The sequence below is a fragment of the Macrotis lagotis genome, chromosome X (genome assembly GCF_037893015.1).
Source record: "Macrotis lagotis isolate mMagLag1 chromosome X, bilby.v1.9.chrom.fasta, whole genome shotgun sequence".
Classification (NCBI taxonomy): domain Eukaryota; kingdom Metazoa; phylum Chordata; class Mammalia; order Peramelemorphia; family Peramelidae; genus Macrotis; species Macrotis lagotis.
Window position 1 is genome coordinate 528,903,131 of NC_133666.1, and position 24,522 is coordinate 528,927,652.

At 34.1% G+C, this 24,522-nt stretch overlaps 1 protein-coding gene across 1 annotated transcript in view; it reads left to right on the forward strand.

The window, feature by feature from the left end:
• The window catches only part of F13A1 (coagulation factor XIII A chain), a 265,734-nt gene that overhangs the window by 57,766 nt on the left and 183,446 nt on the right, over window positions 1-24,522 (forward strand). The window contains exon 4 of the mRNA XM_074202109.1: window positions 21,934-22,185. Coding sequence (XP_074058210.1) covers window positions 21,934-22,185 — 252 coding nt within the window. The remainder of the gene's footprint in view (window positions 1-21,933; window positions 22,186-24,522) is intronic.

Genomic DNA, 24,522 nt, shown 5'->3' on the forward strand with positions numbered 1-24,522 from the left:
AATGGGTAGTAGGGCAAAAATTGAGAAAAGAAATGAGAGTGATACAAAAATATTATGAAAGGAGAATTTGCAGCTTGTTAAAAGCGGCACAAAAATTCTTAGGAAAATAACAATTTAAAAAATGGGATTGGTTTATGGTATAAAAGGCTCAAAAATTCACTGAAGCAAAAAAAACTCTTTAAAAAAGGAAAATAGGTTAAATGAAAAAGGAGGTACAAAAACTCTGATGAAAATAATTACTTAAAAATTAGAATTGGGCAAGAGGAAAGTAATGACTTTATGAGCATCAAGAACAGTAAAACAAAGTCAAAAGAATGAAAAAAAATAGAAGAAAATGTGAAATAAATATCTCATCAGAAAAACACCTTCTCTGGTAAATAGATTAAGGAGCCATAATTCAAGAATTAGTAAATTACCTGAAATCAATGATTAAAAAAAAGACTAGACTTCATATTTCAAAAAATTATCAATGGAAAATGCCATAATAGATTAGATCTAAAGGGTAAAATAAAAACTGAAAGAATCTACTGACTATTTCCTGAAAGAGATCCCAAAATTAAAACTCCTAGGAATATTATAATCAAATTCCAGAATTCCCAGGTCAAGTGGGAAATACTTCAGGCAGCGAGAAAGAAACAATATAAATATGATAGAGACATATAAGAGATACATGAGGATCACACAAGATTTAGTACCTTCCATATTAAAGGAACAGAGGACTTGAAATATGATATTCCAGAAGGCAAAGGAGCCAGAATAGCAACCAAGCATAATGTACTCAGCAAAACTGAGTATATCCTTTGGGTGGAAAAAATGGGTAATTTAATAAAATAGGACTTTCAAGCATTCCTGTTGAAAATGTCAGATTTGAATAGGAAATCTGGCATTCAAATATAAGACTCAAGGATCACAAAAAGATAAACATAAAAGAAAAATCATGAAGCACTCAATTAGGTTAATCTGTTTATATTCTTATATGGAAGGATCCTATATGTAAAGATTATATCCGTGACTCCTAAGATCTTTATCTTTATTAGGACAGTTAAAGGGAGTTATAAAGACAGAAGGAATGGTTCTTAGTTGAGTTTACCTCTAAAAAAATAAAGTGATGAGGAGAGTTATGTATTGAGAGAAAAGGGAAGAGAGAAGTAGGAGGAAATTTTTTCACATAATAGAGGCATGCAAGGAAGTTTTTTATAATTTAAGGGAAAGTGGGGGAGGAATAAGCAATGCTTGTATCTTACTGTTGTTGCAATTGATTCAAATGGAAGAATAAATATACATACTTAGTTGGGTACAGAAATCTATCTTATCTAATTGAGAAATAGAATGGAAAGGGGATTAAGGAAAGACAGGGTGATAATGGAACAATGCTTAGAAGCACAAGAGACTTTTAAGGAGGGATAGAATAAAAAGAGAGTGAGAAGATGAAATAGAAGAAAATGAGATAGAAGGAAATACACAATTAATAATCATTATTTTGAATATGAATGGGATGAGTTGACTCAGAAAATGAAACACATAACAGAATGGATTAGAAACTGGAATCCAGCAATATATTGTGCACAAGAACTATATGTGAAGTGGACAGATAAATACAGAATTAAAATAAAGGGCTGGAGCAGAATCTCATTTGTTTTAACTGAAGTAAAAAAATCAAGGATAGCAATATGATCTCAGACAAAAGTAAAAAAAAAAACTAATTAAAAAGATAATTAGGGAAACTACATTTTTCTATAGACAATACTATAGACAATGAAGTACATAATATCAAAAAAATTACTGCAAGTTTCTCTGATAAAGGTCTCATTTCTCAAGTCAATAGGGAACTGAGTAAAATTTATAAAAATAAGAGCCATTCTTATTTTTTATAAACAGAAAAGTTTTCAGAGGAAAAAAAGTCAGTCTCTGATAGAGTCACATGAAAAATGCTCTAAAGCAGCATTAATTGGAGAAATCCTAATTAAAACAAATTTGAGGTAATATCTTGGACCTATCAAAAATGAAAAATACTAGAAAGAGGGGACATAAGTACATTAATGAATTATTGGTGGAGTCCAACTATTCTGAAGAACAATCTGAAACTATATTCAAAGGATTATAAAACTGTAATTCAGCAACAATACTACTCAGTTTGTAACTTAAAGAAAAAAGGGAAAAGAACATATATGTACAAAAATATTTATGTTAGTAAATTTTCAGTGGTGGCAAAGGATCAGGAATGGAAAGAATGCTCATCAATTGGAGAAATAACTGAACATGTTTTGGCAAATGATGATATATCTTTGTGATATAAGAAATGATAAAGAGAATGGTTTTAGAAAAGCAGAGGAAGACTTATATGAACTGATGCAATGTAAACAGAAAAAACTGGAAACTATTTGGGCACAGTAGCAGCAATGATCATCAATTGTGAAAGATTTGGCTACTCTGATAAATATAATAATTCAAGATAATTTCAAAGGGCTCATGATGAAAAAAAATGCTATGTATTTCCAGAGTTAGAACTGATGAACTCAGTACAAAATGAAGTACAATATTCTCAATTTACCCAAAAAACATTCTTTTGCAATATGGTTAATAAGGAAATATGTTTTTATACGGCTTCACATGTAAATCTTCATATTGCTTGTTTTCTCAATGGATGTGGGAAGAAGAAAATTTGGAACTCAAAATTTAAAAAGAAAAGAATTCTAAAGTGAAGAATTTTAGTTAAAAGTAGGGGTAAAAAGAAAAGTTCAGAAGGTAAACACTATATCACTTATAATATCTGACACCATTCCATTCCCACTGTGACCATACAGTCCCACTGAAGGTGCACAATAAACATTTTGTCAGTTGGTTGATATTCTGTTTTTCTAAATGCTCCTAAGAACAGAATCAATAAAAGAATGTTGAATAATAGAATTTTATGAGTTTAGAGGGACCAGATAGACCATCTTGTTCAAACTATACCTGAAAAGGAATCTCCTCTACAAGATCCTTGAGAAGTAGTCATTTTGTTTCCTCTTCCTATTCAGCATGGGAAGTTTATATATGTATATATACATACATATATATATGTATGTATATATATATGTCTGATTAACACCTATTTGAACTAAAATTTGAAAATCTATATTTTTCTTTTCTTTTGAAAATCCTAGGTTTTATTCATGTCCAGTGATAAGCAGTAAGCTTAAGATGATTACTAAGCTCTTTTTGTAGATGACAGTCATATTAAAGTAAAAAGAATCCATAAGCAATCCAAACTCTTATGAATATTAGATGTTATCTTAACAAAAAATTTATTTCTTTTTAATTATTAATTTCTTTTTAATTTTACAATTTTTTCCCCTAGTCTCATTTCCCTCCCCCATCCCCCACAGAAGGCAGTCTGTTGTTAGTCTTTACATTGTTTCTATGTAAAACATTGATTTAAGATGAATGTGTTGAGAGGGATATCATATCCTTAAGGAAAAAAAAATATGAGATAGCAAAATTACATAAGAAGATAACAGTCTTTTAAAATTAAAGGTAATAGTCTTTGGTCTTTCTTCAAGCTCCACAATTCGTTCTCTGGATACAGATGATATTCTCCATTGCAGATACCTCAAAATTGTCCCTGATTGTTGCTGATGAAATGAGCAAGTGCATCAAGGTTGATCATCAATCCCATGTTGGTATAAGGGTGTAGAATGTTCTTCTGGTTGTGCTCATCACACTCAACATCAGTTCATGAAAATCTTTCCAGGCTTCTCTGAATTCCTATCCCTTCTGGTTTCTAATAGAACAGTAGTGTTCTATAATTTATTCCACAATTTGTTCAGCCATTCCCCAATTGATGGACATTCACTCAATTTTCAAATTTTTGCCACCACAAAAAGAGCTGTTTATGAATATTTTGTACAAATGATGTTTTAACCCTTTTTCATGATCTCTTCAGAGTATAGACCCAGTAGTGGTATTGTTTGATCAAAGGGTATGCACATTTTTTCCCCTTTTGGGCATAATTCCAAATTGCTCTCCAGAAAGGTTGATTGAACTCACAATTTCACAAACAAAGTATTAAAGTCCCAGATTTCCCACATCCCTTCCAACATTGATCATTGTCCTTTCTGGTCATATTGGCCAGTCTGAGAGGTATAAAATGGTAACTCAGAGATGCTTTAATTTGCATTTCTCTAATAAATAATGATTTAGAGCAATTGCCTCCACATATCCTTTGACCATTTGTCAATTGGGGAATAGCTTGGTTTTTTTTTCATAAATTTGACTCAGATCTCTATATATTTTACAAATAAGTCCTTTGTCAGAAATTCTAGTTGTAAAAATTATTTCCCAATTTACTACATTTTGTTTGATCTTGGTTACAGAGGTTTTGTCTGTGCAGAAGCTTTTTAATTTAATGTAATCAAAATTATCTAGTTTGTTTTTTTAAAATTTATTTTTATTAAAGATATTATTTGAGTTTTACAATTTTCTGCCCCAATCTTACTTCCCTCCCTCCACCCCCCCATGGAAAGCAATCTGTCAGTCTTTGTTTTGTTTCCATGTTGTACCTTGATCCAAATTGGGTGTGAGGAGAGAGAAATCATATCCTTAAAGAAGAGACAAGAAGTCCAAGAGGTAACAAGATCAGACAATAAGATATCTGTTTTTTTCTAAATTAAAGGGAATAGTCCTTGAACTTTGTTCAAACTCCACAGCTCCTTATCTGGATACAGATGGCACTCTCCTTTGCAGACAGCCCCAAATTGTTCCCGATTGTTGCACTGATGGAATGAGCGAGTCCTTCAAGGTTGATCATTACTCCCATGTTGCTGTTAGGGTATACAGTGTTTTTCTGGTTCTGCTCATCTCACTCAGCATCAGTTCGTGCAAATCCCTCCAGGCTTCCCTGAAATCTCGTCCCTCCTGGTTTCTAATAGAACAATATTGTTCCATGACATACATATACCACAGTTTGCTAAGCCATTTCCCCAGTTGAAGGACATTTGCTTGATTTCCAATTCTTTGCCACCACAAACAGGGCTGCTATAAATATTTTTGTACAAGTGATGTTTTTACCCTTTTTCATCATCTCTTCAGGATATAAACCCAGTAGTGGTATTGCTGGGTCAAAGGGTATGCACATTTTTGTTGCCCTTTGGGTGTAGTTCCATACAGCTCTCCAGAAGGGTTGGATGAGTTCATAGTTCCACCAACAGTGTAATAGTGTCCCACATTTCCCACAACCCTTCCAACAATCTCTATTTTGTTTTTAATGATGTTCTCCATCTCTTCCTTGGTCATAAACTGCTTCCCTTTCCATAGATCTGACAAGTAAACTATTCCTTGATGTCCTAGTTTGCTTATAGTATTGTCTTTTATGTCTAAATCCTGTATCCATTTTAAACTTTTCTTGGTATAGGGTGTGAGATGTTGGTCTAATCCAAGTTTCTGCCATACTAACTTCCAATTTTTCCAATAGTTTTTATTGAAGAGAGAGTTTTTAATCCCCAAATCTGGACTCTTTGGGTTTATCAAACAGCAGATTACTATAATCATTTCCTGCTATTTCTTTTGCACCTAGTCTATTTCTTAGCCAATATAAGACAGTTTTGATGACTGATGATTTATAATATAATTTTAGATCTAGTAAGGCTAAGTCACCTTCTGTTGTACTTTTTTTTCATTGAATCACTGGAAATTCTTGACTTTTTATTTCTCCATATGAATTTACTTACAATTTTTGCTGACCAGCAATTTTTTTTCTTATCATTTGTCATGATTTTAATTAAGTGACTATTTTAAGTATCTGCTCCCATGATGAAATAAATAAATATGGATAGTGATGTTGGTTCCCTATCATTTCTATTTTTTAAGACTCATTTCTTTGTGAGAGGGAATGACTGATAGCATGTTAACAAGATAAAAGGAAATTCACACAAGCTACCAACCATCAAGCAACTAGCTAGTGCTCCTCAAGTGAAACCAGGAAGTTGTTTTTGATAGTTGTTGCTCTCTATCCCACTCCCAAAGAGTAAAAATAGCCATATATGAAAGTGGAAAAATTCAGGAATTTCAGTAATATCTTTCTCCAGTCCAGAGGCCTCCAAAGTGACTTCATTAACTCATGGGAATGGGTTGTGGCATGAGGTTTGCCCTGGGCTTTATGGTGAAGAACCAATAAAACTAAAATAAATTTCATTTGTCTTTCTGCTCAGCCACCAAGAACTTCTTTGTCAGCTCTTCTCCCTAGAATCATTTCCTCAAATAACCAGGACTTTTCAGGTTCTACCTCTTTTTGGTTGATTTAAAAAAATAAAGCATAGACAAATTGTTCTAACTCTGGCATTGTGGCAAACCAATGACTGACTGTGGGGAAAAAATTGCCCAGTAAGCAACTTTACACATGTAGCTGCCATTTTCTGTTATATTTTACCCTTTATAATATCTCCCATTACCAGAAGACCATACTCTGAGAATGGAGATTAGTACATTTTTTTCCAATATATAAAATAATAATAAAATTCATATACCATGTGCCAGACACTCTGCTAAGTGCTTTATAATTGTTATCTCATTTGAATATCCCAACAACTCTGGAAAGTAGGAACTATTATTACCATTTTACAAATGAGGAAACTAAGGTCAAAGGATTAAGTGACTTGTCCATGTTCATATAGCTAGTAAGGGTATGGATTTTAATCTGAACTCAGGTCTTCCTGACTTTAGGTCCAGAACTCTCTCTGCAGTGCCTCCTAGAAGACTGTGTAGGTGTTAAGGGGTTAAGTTAACTTGCTCAGAATTAGATGGACAACATTGACAGAGGAAGTACTTGAACTCATGTCTTCCTCCCAGGTTAAAGTTTTGTATTCCACACTAGCTAAAGTTTTGTTTTTGTTGTTTTTTGGGATGGGGTGGATGTAGCTCATTATAAGATACAGCATTTAATAAAATGATCAAGCCATGTAGAGTCCTTCACAAACCTTAAAATGTCATATAAATGCTTGATATTAAACTTTTGGAAGAATTCCTGACATCAACTAACCAGCCCTTACTTACTTTATTAAGTTAAGACCTTTCTAACATCCTGAAAATTATTATAAATCATGATCATTATTAATTTCCATTTAGAAGAAAACTAAGTCCTATACTGAGGTTATAATAACTTTTTTATGTTTTATATTCTCTTGTTGAATTGTTTCAATCATATCTGACTATGACTGGGGTTTTCTTGGCAAAGATAGTGTAGTGGTTTGCATTTTCTTCTCCAGTTCATTTTATAGACAAGGAAACATCTATAAGGCAAACAAGGTAAAGTGACTTGACCAGAGTCTCACAAGTAATAAGTGTCTGAAGCTGGATTTGAACTCACAAGGATGAATCTTCATGATTTCAGATACTCTTATCCACTATATTACTTATCTTTATAGTCTCTAGGGATCATAAACTTTAGCTTTCAGAATAACAATAGTATAATGGAAAGAAACATGGGATTTTTGAGTCAAAGGAGAGGGATTTAAATTTGAACTCTATTATTTACTAGTTAGAAAAATTGTATCACATCTTGACATAGTGTTACTTTGTCATCTTGTAATATAGTGTTACTTTGTCATCTTGCTTTTTCTGCATATTTGAATAGAAGAAAAGGAAGTGGGGGGGGTATGATCTTCTTAATAGAGAAAGAGGTAGCTAGGTAGTGAAAGAGCTGGATTCAGAAAGATCTCAGTTCAAATGAGCCCTCAGATCCTAGTTTTGTAATCCTGAGCAAGTCATTTAGTAGCTCTGTGCCTATGTGTAGTACAAATTACCCACTAGGAATCCAATTGACCAGTTCCAGTTAGGCAATGCAGAAACATCCTTCCTTCCTTCCTCCCTCCCTCCCTCCCTTCCTTCCTTCCTTCCTTCCTTCCTTCCTTCCTTCCTTCCTTCCTTCCTTCCTTCCTTTTTTCTCTCCTCCCTTTCCTTTCCTTGCTCTTTCCTTATCTTCCTTATGTTTACATGTGGGATCATACTCTTACCTGTAAGTGCTCTGCCCAAAGGAATATAAATTCTATTTACTGAAACTTCATAATATATCTTTGGCTTTCCAGCTAGATTTCTTTCATTAGGATCATGCCTTACCCAAATCATTCTGGCTCTCGTTGATTGACCAACAATAGGAACCAAAGAAGCCCAACTTGAACATTGCTTGGGCCCTGATTGTTGTTTTATTTCTGGGAAAACCCAGAGGGTCCCCCCCCCCACATATTTTCATGTTTTTGCAAGGCAATGGGGTTAAATGACTTGCCCAAGGCCACACAGTTAGGCAATTATTATGTGACTGAGACTGAATTTCAAGTCAGTTCTTCCTGACTCCGAGGCTGGTACTTTATTCACTGTGCCACCTAGTTGCCCCCCCCTTCAGATTTTCTTTCTTTAACCAGGTGAAAGAAGCCATTTTTCCCTCATTTTTTACTTATCCTTAATCATTGAATGGACATTGCCTCAACCAAACTGAGACCCTGGAAAGACCTTAATTTAAAAAGATCAAAGTCTCCCACTGCATCTGGGGCCAACTTACAGTCAAACTGACCTACATATTCCCACTGAACCCACATGGCTCCAGAGGAGAAAGTGAAGCTGATGACTTTACACTGCCCCCCTCACTTAAATCCAATTCACTTGCAAGGCATGACATCACCTTCTTGATTTCAGGATCCTCTTCAAGAATGAAAGACAAACAATAACAGCAACGTCATTTTCAATCTCTAGAGAGGGAGGATATAATAGTTATTATTCCCTACCATCCAGGGTGTTGCAAAGGGCAAATAAGATAATGTTTGCTAAATACTTAGCAGTATGTCAGGAACATAATACCTGCTATTATTAAGCTAAAGAAGTGCTCCTCCTTTTACTAGGGGCTGGATATTTAGTTTGGAGAGATATCAGAGATTTTAGTAATCCCACTTACTAAACTGAACCTTTTATTTTTTAAAAAATAGAGTAGATACCAAAACATATAGGAAATTCTTAGAATGTTGGAGTTCCAAGGATTATTAGCAACCTTTTTAGACTAGAGGAAAAAAGAGGTTAATTGGTGTGGGGCCAGCTAGGTGACACAGTGGGTAGAGCACCAGGACTGGAGTCAGGAAGACCTGAGTTCAAATCTGACCTCATATACTTGCTAGTTGTGTGAATCTAGATAAATCATAATTTATCCCAGTTTCCTCATCTATAAAATGAGCTAGAGAAAGAAATGGCAAACTATTCCAGTTCCTTTGCCAAGAAAACCCCAAATGGGATCATGATGAGTCAGATGCAATAGAAACAAGTGAACAATTACAATAGTTGGTATAATGGAAAGAACATTAGATTTTTGAGTCAAAGGACTGAGATTTAAATTTGAACTCTACTACTTACTAGTTAGAAAAATTATATCACATCTTGAGAACTAATTTTATTTTTCTTCAAGATTGTGGGAAAAATTCCATAAATCCTCTGCATCCCAGTTGGAGTAACAAAGGAAGAAACTCTTAGACTTTTTAGATAATTCCATTTTAATAAATAAAAACAAGGTTTAAATTAAAGGGGACTAAACATATATCCTTGGAGTTATTCCATTGGAGACCTCCTAGCAAGTCACATTGAATTGTTAACTACTACTTTTTAAAATCTGATCATTCATGCTCCACTGAATTCTTAATGAATTGTTATTTAGCCCACATTTCATCTTTTTTACTTTTTACAAAAATATGAGCTATGTCAAAAAAATAATTTTCTGCATATATACATATCCCAGATCTACTAGTTTAGCAACTCTGGCAAAGAAACATATTAAGATTACTCTCTTATGACTTTTATTGATTAAATCTATATAATTATTGTAATCACTATTTCCTTTCATATATATATATATACATATACATATATATATATATATATATATATATATATATATATATATTCACTTAAAGGAATAGGAACTAGACCCATGCTTTCATTCTGCTCCAGAAACTAGCCTTTTTGTCCAATTATTATGAATTAGAACCAGTTTTCACAGAGAACTAGCTGGATGAGAAAATTCCCTATACCAATGCAGGTCAGCATTTTCTGTGCAAATTCTAGTCTTAATTATTCAGAGCTCTGAGATGTCTCATAAATACTATGTGTCAAAGCTAGCTTTCAACCCAGGTCTTCCTAATTCTAATGACAGCCCCCTGCCCACTATTTTTTTCTACCTTTCTCACTAATAACCTATAATCTTTAATAACCTGTTCAAGCATTTTGCAAGAAATCAAAAGTCAAGATTATTATTCTCTAATTTATGAACTCTGTTCATTTTTTTCATTCAAAATCAAGATATTTGCTCATCTCCATCTTTGCAGAATCTGCTTTACTGTCATGTCCTCCAGGTCTTTCAGTACTTGAAGATATATTTCATATGAGTATTTGAATTCATCAAAGGTATTTAGGGACTCTCTTACTATCTCCTCCCTTATCTTAGGGATCAATTCCCTCTTAGTTATTTTTGTTGTCCTTTCCAGGCTAAATAAAGGTCAAGTCTTCTGAGCAGAGAAAACTGAAGAATTAAGCAATTCTGCCTTCTGTTGTCACTAATCGTTATTCCATCCACCCAGGAATGCTTTCCCTTCATGCTTTTCTTTCTACCAATATAGCTTTAAAAAGCCATTTTGTTGTTCTTATATTCTTATAAAGCCTCGACTCATTCTGAGCTTTACTATCCCTGACACTTTAACTTCAGGATCATGCCCTACTTTTATCTTCATTCTCTATTACCTACCTTGCTTCCAACTTCTATTTATATTTCTATCAACTAAACTTGTTAGTGAATTTTCTAGACATCCAAGGTAACCTCTTCCCATAACTCCAATTTTTTCTCAGAATTTGCTAATAATTGTTTCCTGTCATACTTCAGAATTTCATTCTTGAGTTTCTAATCTCTCCTAGGTTTTCTTCTCTTGTATTTTTATTTTGTGGAATTTAACCTATACTTCCCTGTAATTTTTGAAAATCTATTATCCACAAATCTATAGTACATCTCAGACAATATTTGTCTTTTCTATTCTTTCATAAATCACTCCCTAGGTGAGTTATCTCTTCCCTACAAGATTCCTATCACTTCCATTCCAGAAGTTATTTCCCATATATAAATGAGAATCAAACCCATAAGAGAATCCTCCCTTGCTGGCTTTTCTACTTTTCAAAGAATAAAATTATTATTAGTGAAGGTCAATGTTATAAGAGCTCTGCTTTTTTTTTTGCAGTGAGAACTCCTGAAAGTATATGATGCACCTACACAGCTTGTGATCTACTTCCCAAACTCCATCTCTTTTTCCCTCTTTTGCCTAGATGGTTCACAATATATTCTGAAAAAAATAGCTTTTGTTTCTCCATTGTCTTCACTCAGATACTCTTCACCAGGCTTCTTTTATTGCACACATCTTTTCTCTTGATGAATTGAATTCAATAACACTGATTAAAGAATAAAATTCATAGGAGTAGAATGAGGAGAAGAAAAATCTAGGTAGGAGAGGACAGGTTCTTAAATTCCATACTTTAATGATGTTGTTTTGAGAATTTGTTTTTCTTCTTACTAGCTTGGATAGCTAAGATTTTAACACTTTGCTAATTTATTTTTGGCAATGTGATGCCTCTAAAAATCATTCGTGAACTAATTATGTTTCCAGTCTCCAAATACTCATATTACTTCTGAAGGCTGTTTGTTAAAATAAGGTGTGCTTCTCTTTACACTTATGTTGTATTCAAACTCCCAGCTCTGGCTTATTTATGTAATTACAGAAGCCATTTGAAAATATTCATTATTTTAAGTGTGAAATTTGGAGCTCAGTAAAACAAATGAATCAAATCAAGACAATTTAATATTGTGCTATTTGGTGACAGATATATTCTTACTTCCTTGAAGAAATTCTTCTCATAGCATTTTTAAAGTAATTCTATAGTCTAGTTGTAGTCAGGTTTGTTGATAGTTCCACAGTATATAAGTCAAAACTTGCCTTTTAAAAATTTTATAACAACCTAATAGAAAATGCTGTCCAAAATTTTAAATCTAGAATTATTTTTTTTACTCCATGCTCATATCACCTCAGTTAGACATACTGCTTATGCATTTGTGGAGAAGCTAAGAAGTGAAAACCATGCTTCCACAGGTCATTAATTTCATTTATATAGGCATAACACATGGTCAATATTAACCTTGATCAAACAGGCCCCAATAGGATGCCCAATACTATTGCATATTTGTGGTAGATATATGTAATTTTAATTAATCCTCTGATTCCAAATTGACTTGCTATTTTTATGGAAGTCCCATAGGCTATGACCAAGAAATTTCTTCAGCTAATTCCATTACACTTTCTGGAAAGTATCACTCCATTTTATTCAATGTCTTTCAAGGACTTCTTGCAGCTAGTGTAATGCCCTTGGTTGATTGATTTAATAGAGGAGTTCTGACCTGGTTAAGATTATTTCTTTAAGGCATTGATTGATTGATTCAATTGAGATGGTTAGATTTGTCACACCTGGTTTCTACCTCTGATTGATTAACTCAAGATATTACAAGTATATGTACAATCATATACAGAATAAAGCTAAAAAGAATAAATAGGGTGGCCCAGTGGATAGAGCATGGGCCCTGGAGTCAGGAGTACCTGAGTTCAAATCCGGCCTCATAGCCTTAATAATTACCTAGCTGTGTGGCCTTGGGCAAGCCACTTAACCGCATTTTGCCCTTGCAAAAACCTAAAAAAAATGATAAAGGTACAACTAGGTGGTGCAATGGATAGAGCACTGGTCCTGGATTCAGGAGTACCTGAGTTCAAATCAGGTCTCAGACAATTAATAAGTGACTTTAGGCAAGTCACTTAATCCCATTGCCTTAAATAAATAAAAAAAAATTTAAATGACAAGTAAGATGGTTTTTAAAAACATGGAAGGGCTTGCATGAAATGGATGCATAGTGAAGTGAGCAGAATCAGGAGCATGTTGTATGTAGTAATAGTAATATTCTACTATGAATAACTATGAATGATTTGGTTATTCTCAGCAGTACAAGGATCCTAGACAATTCCAAAAGACTCATGATGAAAAATACATCCAACTCCACAGAAAGAACTGGTGGAATCTGAATGCAGATTTTTCTTGGGCTTTTTTTTTTTTTGGTCTGTGTTTTCTTTTGCAACATGACCAATATGGAAATGTTTCTTTCATTGCACACACACACACACACACACACACACACATACATAGTCGATATCTAATAGCTTTCTATCTAAGGGAGGAAGGAGAGGAAGAGAATTTAGAATTCAAAATTTTAAAATGTGAAAATTATAAATTGTTTTACATGTAATTTAGAAAAATAAAATATAAATTGTCAGGAAAAATGAGCCATTTAAGCATAAGAAAAAGGAAAAAAAGAAAGACTTCATATAGAAGATAATGTTTAAGTTGCATCTTGAAGGAAAAGAGGCATTCCATGAAGTAGAGGTGAGCCATTCCAAGGGAGAAGATGGAGTGCCCCATGTGAGAAACAAAAGATAAATCAATTTATTGTATTATAGAGTAGAAGGGGGATAAATGTCTAAGAAACTGGTTGGGGCTAAGTTTGAATGGCTTCAAAAGCTAAATGGAGGAATTGTTATTTTATTTTAGAGGAAATAGAAAGCCACTGGAGTGCATGGAATAGGGGACTAACACTGTCATCTCTGGCTTAAAGAAAAATGAAAAATTACTGAAAGGTAGACTAGAGTAGGGAAAGATTTGAGGCAGAGAGAACAATTAAGAGATCATTGCAATAATCATAGAAAAAAGTGATGAAGCTCTGAATTCAGAAGGTAGTTATGGGAGTAGAGGGGATCAAATGTGAGAGAAAAAATAGCATAATTGGATAACTTGAATTGGAATGTGAAGGGAGGAAGAAGTTGATTATGATGTTGTTCCCCCAAGATCATTCAAGTGTGTGGCAGAATCCTAAAGAAACTGCCCACCTTGTGGATGACATCATACATAAAGAAGGTGTTCGTCCATTTGATTTGATGGATTTTCATTTAGCATCAAGAGATATGATGGAGTCAGAAAGAAATCAGAAGATCTGAGGGTTGTCTAAATTCCTTTTATTTCGAAGAAAAAGAGGAGGCGGGAAGGGGGCGGAAGGGAATCTGTGTTTGCAAGTACTACTCTGTTGGCGGCAGGCAGATACTGATGTTCTCTCTGCCCACTACAATGGAGAGGGCTAACTGAGACAAGGGAAAGATGGCAATGGCATCTGTGGTCAGGGACCCATATGAATTCTGCAGAACACAGAGCATTTGTGTAGGGCTTATTGCTTTCTAAAAATGATTTGCCAAACCCAATTAAGAAATAAAACTAAAAGTATATGTTAATTGCAAATTTTCTTGGGGAAAGTAATCAACTTTATATAAATTGTGAAAGAATAAAATGAATAGTCCTAGCAATTAAGTATTTAGAAGACTGATTTCACAGACCCTACATTAAAAATAGAAAAACAGCATCATTGTTGGGGTAAGGGAGGGGGGAAGATTTTTTCTTATTTAATTTTTTTTAAAAATCAAAAATATTATAAAATGATGAAAGGTCAATATACATATATCCACATTAATACACACACACACACACACACACACACACACACACACACACACACACAATGTGAATATAATGCACAAACCAAATAAGGAAAAGACAGTTTTCATATAAACTATATGCAAATTAATCTTCCACTGTTGCCTATATGGGTATGCAACGCCAAACAACTCACAGAGGTGATGGCTAAAATATTTTTATTACATGTGAATAGTTCCTTGGTTTAAAGAGACAGCTAAATCTATATATCAAGGCACGATTCACATGTAATATGTCTTCTTATAGCTGTCATTTGTGTAAAGCATATATGATAGGCTCCTCTCACATAAACATAAATGTGTTTATAGCCATCACCAGTGTGATATGTGTGACACATATAATATTTAGATATAGATGTGTGTATATATATATATTATATATATGTTTGTTTTGATGGTTTAGTTGTGTCTGGAAGAGAAAGTGGAGCTCGTGACTTAGCACAGCCCTTCTTCCCCCAAATCCAATTCATGTGCTTGTCACAGACCTCTTCCAGAACAAAGGACAACCATTATTATTCATGGCACCATTTGAGGTTTTCTTGACAAAGATACTGGAGGGGTTTACCATTGCCACTTCTTTCTCCAACTCATTTTATAAATGAGGAAATTGAGGCATACAAAGTTAAGGGACTTGTCCAGGGTCACACAGCTAGGACATGCTTGAGATTGGATTTGAACTCAGGTCTTCCTGACTCCAGAACCAGTATGCAATCCATTGGGCTACTTAGTGATATGTGTATATGTACATATGTCTTTATCTATACACAAAATACTATTCAAATATATTAAATGTGTTTAACTATCACTTGTGTGATCCATGGGTGAAACATATAGATATGTGTATGCATATTTACATATATATATATATATATATATATATATATATATACTTTTACACTAACATATTTCTGTATGTCTCTATATAGGTACTACTAAATGTAATGTGTTTATTGTCACCACCTATAAAAGTTGTTTAGAGTTTTTTCCTTTGACTTTTGGATCAATGTTCACCAATGGAGGAATGTAAAGAAAAATGAGTCATTACAATTGCCCTATATAAACACATACATACATGTATGTGTGTGTATATATGTACATATACATATGGATTATGGATATGTAGGCATGCATGTAACTGGATGCACTATAAGCATTGTTCTCCACCTGCAGCTGACTAATTAACTAGGTCCTTTTTGGCATTCTCACAGCTCAAGGTGAGAGCGTTATTTCATTGAAGGAAGCTCACTTCTTTGTCATGCCTTCCCTGACCCCCCCAACTCAATCACTGAAGATTCTTCCATGATGCTGTAACTGAAGAAGTTATGTGCAAAATTAAACATGGCATGAGTAAATGACAAGATCCTGAGGTTCCATTGACACTTCAAGTTATACACCAATAACCAACTTTTACATATTATATATGTGAAAATGTTCACAAATCTTGGTGTTCATTTTTCTTTCTTTGGAATTAATATGCTCACGAACAGGTCTTAATAAAGCTACTGTCTCAGGTTATTTATCTCTATACACTGATAAGGGATTCTGTTCATATAGAATATTTAATACTATTATTTCTTCTTCTCTTACTCTAGCAACCTTTCCAATTTCTAAATCCTTTTCAGTCCCCTGACCCTTCTAGAAATCTCCTCCATTCCTAAAGTTTTCAACTCCTCATTTTCCAAGGTCATATTTCTTTTTTAATTTTTTTTATTTATTTAAGGTAATGGGGTTAAGTGATTTGCCCAAGGTCACACAGCTAGGCAATTATCTGAGATCAGATTTGAACACAGGTCCATCCTGACTCCAGGGTCAGTGCTCTATCCACTGTGCCACCTAGCTCCCCTCAAGACCATATTTCTAGGGCATTTTAGAGGGTCTAAGGTCAAGTCGTACTCTCATCACATCCCCTTTCTTTTTTTTAACCTTTCTCTCACCTCAAACAAATACAGATAGACACAGATTAATTGATCATTATAGGAAGTCTTCAAAACCACTAACTCTGGAGTAGGAGAACCTGAGTTCAGATCTCACTTTTGATGCTTTGATCCTAAGAAGTCAAGAAAGAGCAATATACAGCCTTGGAGACTGGGGGAGCAGGCCTGGGAAGACCCTTCTCACTTTATTTGCCATTAGTGCATCTAGGATAAAGTACAAACTTCTCTGGCTTTTAAACCCCTTCAGAGTCCAGCTTTGACATATGTCCATGCTTATTTGTACCGTTGTCTCCTTCACATACTCTTTGTTCTAACTAAACTGGTCTACTTTCAGTTCCTCCTACATGAAATTCCATCATCTGTCTCTGGGCCTTTCCATAGATTGTCTTTCTCCCCAGAAGGCATACCCTCCTCTTAGAATCCATAAAGGGAGTAAAGTTTTGCTCAAGCATCATTGCTTACTCAAGGTCATTCACAGTCTCCATCTGCTACTAGCACCTACCTCCTTCAGTTATATATATTTTATAGTTACTGATATGATTTTATGTTTTTTTCTTATAGAATATAAGTCCTTAAAGACAGGGATGATTTCATTTTTATTGTTATGCCCCATATTTAGTATAGTGCCTAATAAATTTTGAATACCTATACACATTTTTTGATTTATTGATTGACCTACCTCAGATGGGACTGAAAGTAAATCTACTGAGAATATATATGAATCTCCTGTCTTACTGAGTACCTTCCCCACCCCCTTTCTTGACTGTCTCATTCTTATTTTGTTGTTGTTCAATCAAATCCAATTCTTCTTGATCCCATTTGGGATTTTCTTGGCAAAGTTACTGGAGTGGTTTGCAGATAAGGAAACTGAGGTGAATAGAGTTAAGTGACTTACAGTTAGTGACTTACACAGTTAGTAAGTGACTGATCAAATTTGAACTAAGAAAGATGAAACTTTCTGATTCCAGGTCTATCTACTGCACAATCTAACTGGCTCATTCTATTATCACAGTGCTTCAGGGCCACCAAAAAAATAAGATTAAGATTCCACATGTTCTGCAACAATGTTAGGCTTTTCTTCTTACCTTTTTTATATGCCATAGAACACAATTTCTAATTTCATTTATCTCTGCTTCTGCCCATTGATCACCATGAACTTCTCACCTTCTAACATTACTTCCTACTACCTTTGAATGGCATTTTCCTAAATATTTTCCCAGGTTTTCTAAACTTTCATCTTATTCTGATACTCTAATTTCTCTTCCACTATCTTCTACCCTTCAAAGGATCTTTATAATTCCCTATCCTAGTATCGGACTTTTTTTTTTAATTAGTTGTGTGACTCTCGGAAGGTCGATTAATCCTGTATGCTTTAGTTTCCTCATCTGTAATATGAACTAGAAACCATTTCAGTATCTTTCTCAAATGGAGTCAATACAGTCAGGCATAACTGAAATGACTGAACAATAAGAGTATCAAATCATGAGCTATCAGTAAATATTAAAAATTCTTTAAAATATTTTTAAAAATTTAAATGTTTTGGTAAGCAAATGCTGTAAATTTAAACAAAAAATTTAAATATAGTCTCCATGAGAACTTCATGAAGTAGAATTTGGAGGAAATGGCAAGGGAGTCAAAACCAAATCATAACTAGAAGCACTTGCTATTAGATTGGCAATAAGACTCTAGATGTAGTAAAAACTTAGTGGCCTGTTTTCTTTTATAACTGTTTGTGTTTGGGGGTGGGAGGAGGTAAGGGAGAGAATAATAGATTAACATCCTCAGAGTATAAAAGAGAATCATTCAGAACACGAAAGATTACCTTTAGGCCAGCCTGTTTCAGGTAATCCCCACTGTGGTTATCCAGGAATCATAAAGGCTTTATGTGTAATAATGAATGCAGTCATTATTTATGGCCTCTGCAAGCCCCCCCGACAGTATAATGATTCCTCCAAAGCCATTTGAACCTTGAGGGAAAATGGCATTTACAAGGGGGTTTTGATCATGTGTATTTGCTGGCAACATATGAAGGCAATTCAACCACAAAGCTAAAACAGAAAATGTTAAGGAAAAGGGGGAAATGGGAAATACTGGAAAGTAAGTATATCCAATGCATTACAGGCTTTCTTTGAGTCATCTGCCTCTCTTAGGGTTAAGATTGAGTTAAAAAAGATTACTTCCCCATTTCCCAGTCAAACATACCCCAAAGAGGATGTTCTCCCCACTTTATCCTGAAAGATCCTGACCAAACCATGGTGATGGAGATGCCAAACAGGAACCTTGAGGAGACTCTCTATTCCCCATTCCCACCATAGTATGAACCAGATAGATTTGCTGACAATATGGATATTCACTCTCACTGCCACCAACACCATAGAATTTGATTATAGCAATCACATGTTACTATTCCTAGGATCATTAATTTAGAGTTGCAAGGGACCTTAGCTGTCATGTCATTCAACCACATCATTTTCAAATGAAGACTCTAATGCACCATAAAGTCTAATGGTTTGGCCAGAGTCACACAGGTAGTAGGTGAGAGAGTCAGGATTGGAATCAGGATCTAGTACATTTTGGATTTGGTGTTATTTCTATGGTATCTTGCTGCTTCCTTTAGATGTCTATTCAGTTATCTTGCCTTCAGTCTCTCTCCTATCAGTCTATCTTATTTGTTACTGCTCTTTCAAGTTTTTTTTAATCGTATCAACCAATTGCTTGTTCAGGCACCCATTGTGGTTCTCTGTCATCCACAGCTTCTTTTTTATTCCCCAGTTTGAACCTCTGGTAAGACTGATCTCATTGGACCATAAGCTATATTCTATTTCAGTTCTGTATTAAGTTTATACACTCCTTTAACCAGAGTAGATAAAGAACTCCTGGGTGAAATTTATAAAATCTACAAACTTTTATTAAATTATAGGGAACTATGACCTTCCATAAATCTTTAAATTATAAGAGCTAAAGGGAATCACAGACATGCACATAGACACACATATATGTATGTATATATGTATATATATGTACTATATGGATACTTTATATACATGCTTGTATATATATATATAAATGTGAGTATATATGATATATAAATATATATGAAAGAACTTGACTAAAGTCTGTCTGTATAAATATATATATATCTAAATATATAATATAAACCTACAAATATATACACATACATATTATTATATATTATATATTGTATATACCCACATTTATGTATATATGTGCACACATAATTTAGCCAGACCATTTTATTTTACATATGAGGAAACTGAGGCTGAAAGGTATGAAGCAATTTCCTCAAGTTTATAAGTGAGAGAGTCATAAAGAGAACCCAGTCTTCCTGATTGGTAGCCCGATGCTTTCTCCCCTCTACCAATAGCATGTATGTTCCATGAGGGCATATATCATCCTTGGTATCTTCAGGGTCTAACACAAAGACTTATACAAGATAGGTACTTAGATAAGTGTTGAATTTGAATTGAATCAAGTCTCCTCCTCACCTTGCCCATAGTGCTGAATCTGGGTATTTAATTAGGTGCTTATTACTTCTGGTATTGACTCCATGATGGCTATAAGAACCATTTCAACCAGAGTCATCATTTTCTTTTTCTTGTTCAGATTGCTTTATCCATACTGTGTACAGGTGTAGAGATGTCCACAAAAACAAACCAAAAAAACCCCAATGTTTTGTCCCTTATAATACAGAATACTTGAAGATATTCCTGTCCTAGTCATATCTGTAATGTAACAGTGGTATAGAGAGCTGTTTGCAGAAATTAATGATGTAAATTCCTTTCAATTGTTTATTATGACCAGTGACTTAGAAAATGAGAATAAAGGAACTCTCTCTTCTTTTAAAGGTACAAGTCTAGCTGCAAGGGCTAAAATAAAATAGAAATAATTGAAAATAGATATTTTCAGATTTGTCTTAACAATATCTTCCAACAATTCAGTAATGTGTATCTGTCCTCTCCTTTATGAGTCTAAGAGCTATATAAGGAAATGTTTCTGCAAAGAGGACCTAACACACTAAGGCATTCATGCTCACCTTCTTCTTAGTGCTCAAGCTCTTGACTTGGTTGGCCTTTATCCTAGAAGCATTTCTGCTCTCTAGAGTCCTCATCACTGCTGTAACATAGACATCAAAGACAAACTTCCCAACTATGGGTCCATAGTTCATTTATTAAGCTATTTCACATAGCAGCTGATGCAACTAAAAAGTGCCTTAGATTAAAAACATACAGCTCAGTGCAGGGCAAGAAGTTTGCCACTAAACCTCTCCTAACATAAAAGCCCAGGAGATAATAACAAAACATAAATGAAGAAAGATAAAAAGGATTAATAAGTGATTAACAAAATGTGAACTTTTATGTGTAACAGAGAATGAGGCTAGCATACCTGACTTCTTTGTACTTGATTGTGATGGTTTGCATCCTTCAAGTAGTGTAAGTTTCAGTTTCATTTCTGTGAAATTAATAGAATGGTATCTTTTGACATGGAAAATACTGTATGAAAACATAAATTACTTCATAAATGTCAGAGATGGTCATTGACCTCTGCACTAAGACTCCAGAAATGTTACCAGACACCTGAATATGATCTTTAAGTTCACTCAACAAATTCAAATTTATTTTTTAATGTATTCTTAAGTGGGATGAAAAGAATAGGGAAGGAGAAATCAACATACATTTTAAAGTTGGACTTCACATTAAATTATACTTCCTGAAGACCAAATTCAATTCAATAAGGAATACTTTAAAAATTGTTGTTGTTGTTGTTGTTAGTCATAAAAGATGAACATTTGAGATTAGGAAAACATCACAGGGTTTCAATCCAGTTTACCTTTTTGGAAGAGAAATGAAATGCTCCCTTCTATTTCTCTGACTTTTTCAAATCCTTATTTGAGAGAAGCTTGAACCATAACCATTAGTTCCTGTCAAATACTACTTCACTATAGAGAGGAAAGGGACCAATATAACTGATTCTCCCACTCTGACAAATTGGGGTATTTATTTTAAGTAATATAGGCAATTTAGTAAAATCTGAGATTTTATGTCTGTCAAATTGCTGCAGGAAGATGAATATTTTTTTCTGTGTATTTTTTTTAAAAGAAAGTACTTAAATAATAGGAGATGCTGCTCATAGAAAATTAGTATAGACACACAGAGAGTTACCACTGGAGTTGAGAATAAGGCTCAAAATTCTAAGGGCACAGGTTAACAGGAAGATAGTCTCATGATAACAAAAAGTCTATTCTACTGTTTTTTTCATCCCAGTTATGTGTCTTTACATTGCTGAGCACAATGTACATGAAGAACAGGAAAAAGCTGAATTCTCCTTTTAACATTGTCTTTTTTTTTTAATAGGTCGCTACCCTCAGGAAAGTAAAGGGACCTACATTCCTGTTCCCATTGTGCCAATATTTAAAAGTGGAAAGTGGGGGGCAAAGATCACAATGAATGAGAACCGGTCTGTTCGCCTGTATGTTCAATCCTCCCCAGAGTGCATCGTGGGGAAATTTCGCATGTATGTTGCTATCTGGACACCCTATGGCATTGTCCGAACAAGCAGAAACCCATCAACTGACACTTATATTCTTTTCAATCCTTGGTGTGAAGGTAAGGAAGTATATCATACATTTCTTCTCTCTGATGACAATGTTGTAATTCATTTATTTATAGTATGTGAGTTTTCAATAGAAAAGAAAGCATTTTACAGCGAATGACTATGGCAAAAAAATTAAATTAAAATTAAAATTAAAAAGCTGTAAGCTATCAATATCTGCCTATTAACTATTAGGCATTGGGCCATTAAATGAGGACATGCATTCCATGGATTTTAATCCCAATGAAGAAACTTAGGGTGTGTGTCCCTGACTTTCAAAGTTGAAATAATAATTACCTCTGACTTCAGATGAGCAGAATATACAAACTTATTTTTCAGTACCCATTGATTCTCATAGCTTTCCTCTTAGTTTATTTTTTTCATGATGATCCATTATAGGCTTAATGTCAATATAACCTGTTTCACAAGAATTTACATTTAAATAGTTCTCCATGCATGAAATTCTCTGTCCCTAAGTATCAGGATTCTCTGTGCATTCATTCCTATTCATTTTTTTTTCTTTTCTGTGATCATAATCAATGAGTATTCCATTCTAGACCATTTTTTTCATTTTGTATTATTTTATAGAGATCTTTCTGCTTATTTATATTTCTTACATATATCTTACTTCCTTTATCATGAAAGCACAGTTCTGAGGTTGACAAATATACTCTGGGTCTTATTTTTGCATTTGTAAATGTGAATAATATTAATAAATGCAAATAATTTCATATTCACATTCTTTCAAAAAATGTTAAAATTTTTTTGGTTTTGAATGAGCCTTCAATTTTTTTTAGTGAACAGACTGGTTTTCTTACATGGAATATGACTTATACATCAAGGCTAGTGACCTATTCTCTGAAGAATTTGTATTTTGAATTGTTATTTAGAGAAGTGGTGACAGGTTGTATTGGGCTACCCAGAGTCATTTTTCTCCCTGGCCCTTGTGACTCATAGCATGTATTTGTAAAGAAGCTAACCAGCCTCAGGACACTGAGAAACTAACGCAGCCATATGAAGTTCAAAACTGTATCTTATTTTTTCAATAACATTGTCTTCCAGACAATTGGCAGAAGTTGGCATCAATTATGGTGTGGCATTAGCACTCAGTTTACAGATGGGGGATGTTTATAGCCTTAATTTTTATTTCCCAGGAACATATCTCCTATTTATAACATTTATTCCATGGAACTAACTGCTCGATTCCATTATCCTAAATTCATGTTTTCATGGAACAAATTAATGACATTAAATAGGGGTTTGCCTGCAGAAAGTTGCACCAGTTTCCTTCTCAACTCCTTCTACTCCTCTATGTAATCAGAGAAATATAAATACTGAAACATTTCTTTATTGATCAATAACTATGGATGTTAAGGATGTGAATTTCTCTGTACATTCCTTTGTAGAAGAATATCAATTTTTTATGATTTTATAAAAGAAATATCTGGAAAATAATGATATTAAATAAATGGACTATAGAAAACATTGGAAATTATAGAGACCTTGATATTGAGGGAATTTTTTAGCTATATGATCAAATTTATTTTGTTTAGTCTTATATGTTTCCTTAGCCCATATTTCAAAGTGTTAATTCCCCACTTCCTTCTTTTTTCCTAAACCCTTGGAAACAGATTTATGCAAATGCATACTGAAATGCTCAGGGTATTTTTACATTCTGAGTGTATGTGTGGGAGGTACAGGTGGGAAGGAGAAAATGAAATATTCTTCCTCACCCCATTCATTGTCTGGGTCTGCCCTGTATAGTCCTCTAGGGCACAATTCTGCAAGGAGACCTGCCTAAAGGTGAGTGTTCTGGAATTAGCTATTGGGAGATACTCTCTAACCCTTTTGTATATTTAATGTAAATGACTATCCCTGTATGTGCTAATTTATAAGGAATAAGCCATCAGGGCCTGGAGTGAACACTAAAGGAGAAGTGTAGTGGGATCCATAGATCTAGAGGAAGAAGAGATCATGGTAAGCACTGGGAGAGATTTTTGTGTGAATTAAAATTGAATTGAAATATTTTATATAAGAGTGTTTTCAACTGGGTAGCAATGAATTATATTTCAATATAATTGGTTTCCTTTATAATGCTATTTTAGGCATTTAGAAACATTACTCTAGGGAGGGGTCCCATCACACAAAATAGATTGAAAATCCTAGAATAGAAGAAAGACTAAAAGAATTGCCTAAGGAATAATTTGGTTTAAACCAGAAAACTAACAGGCACAATCTGCTTCCTTCAGTGACCAAAAGGGAGGAGAGAAGACTTAAAGAGTAGAAAGTAACAGGGAGAATGAAACTGAATCAGGAAAATAAACTAGAGAGAGGCATCAATATGGGTAGCT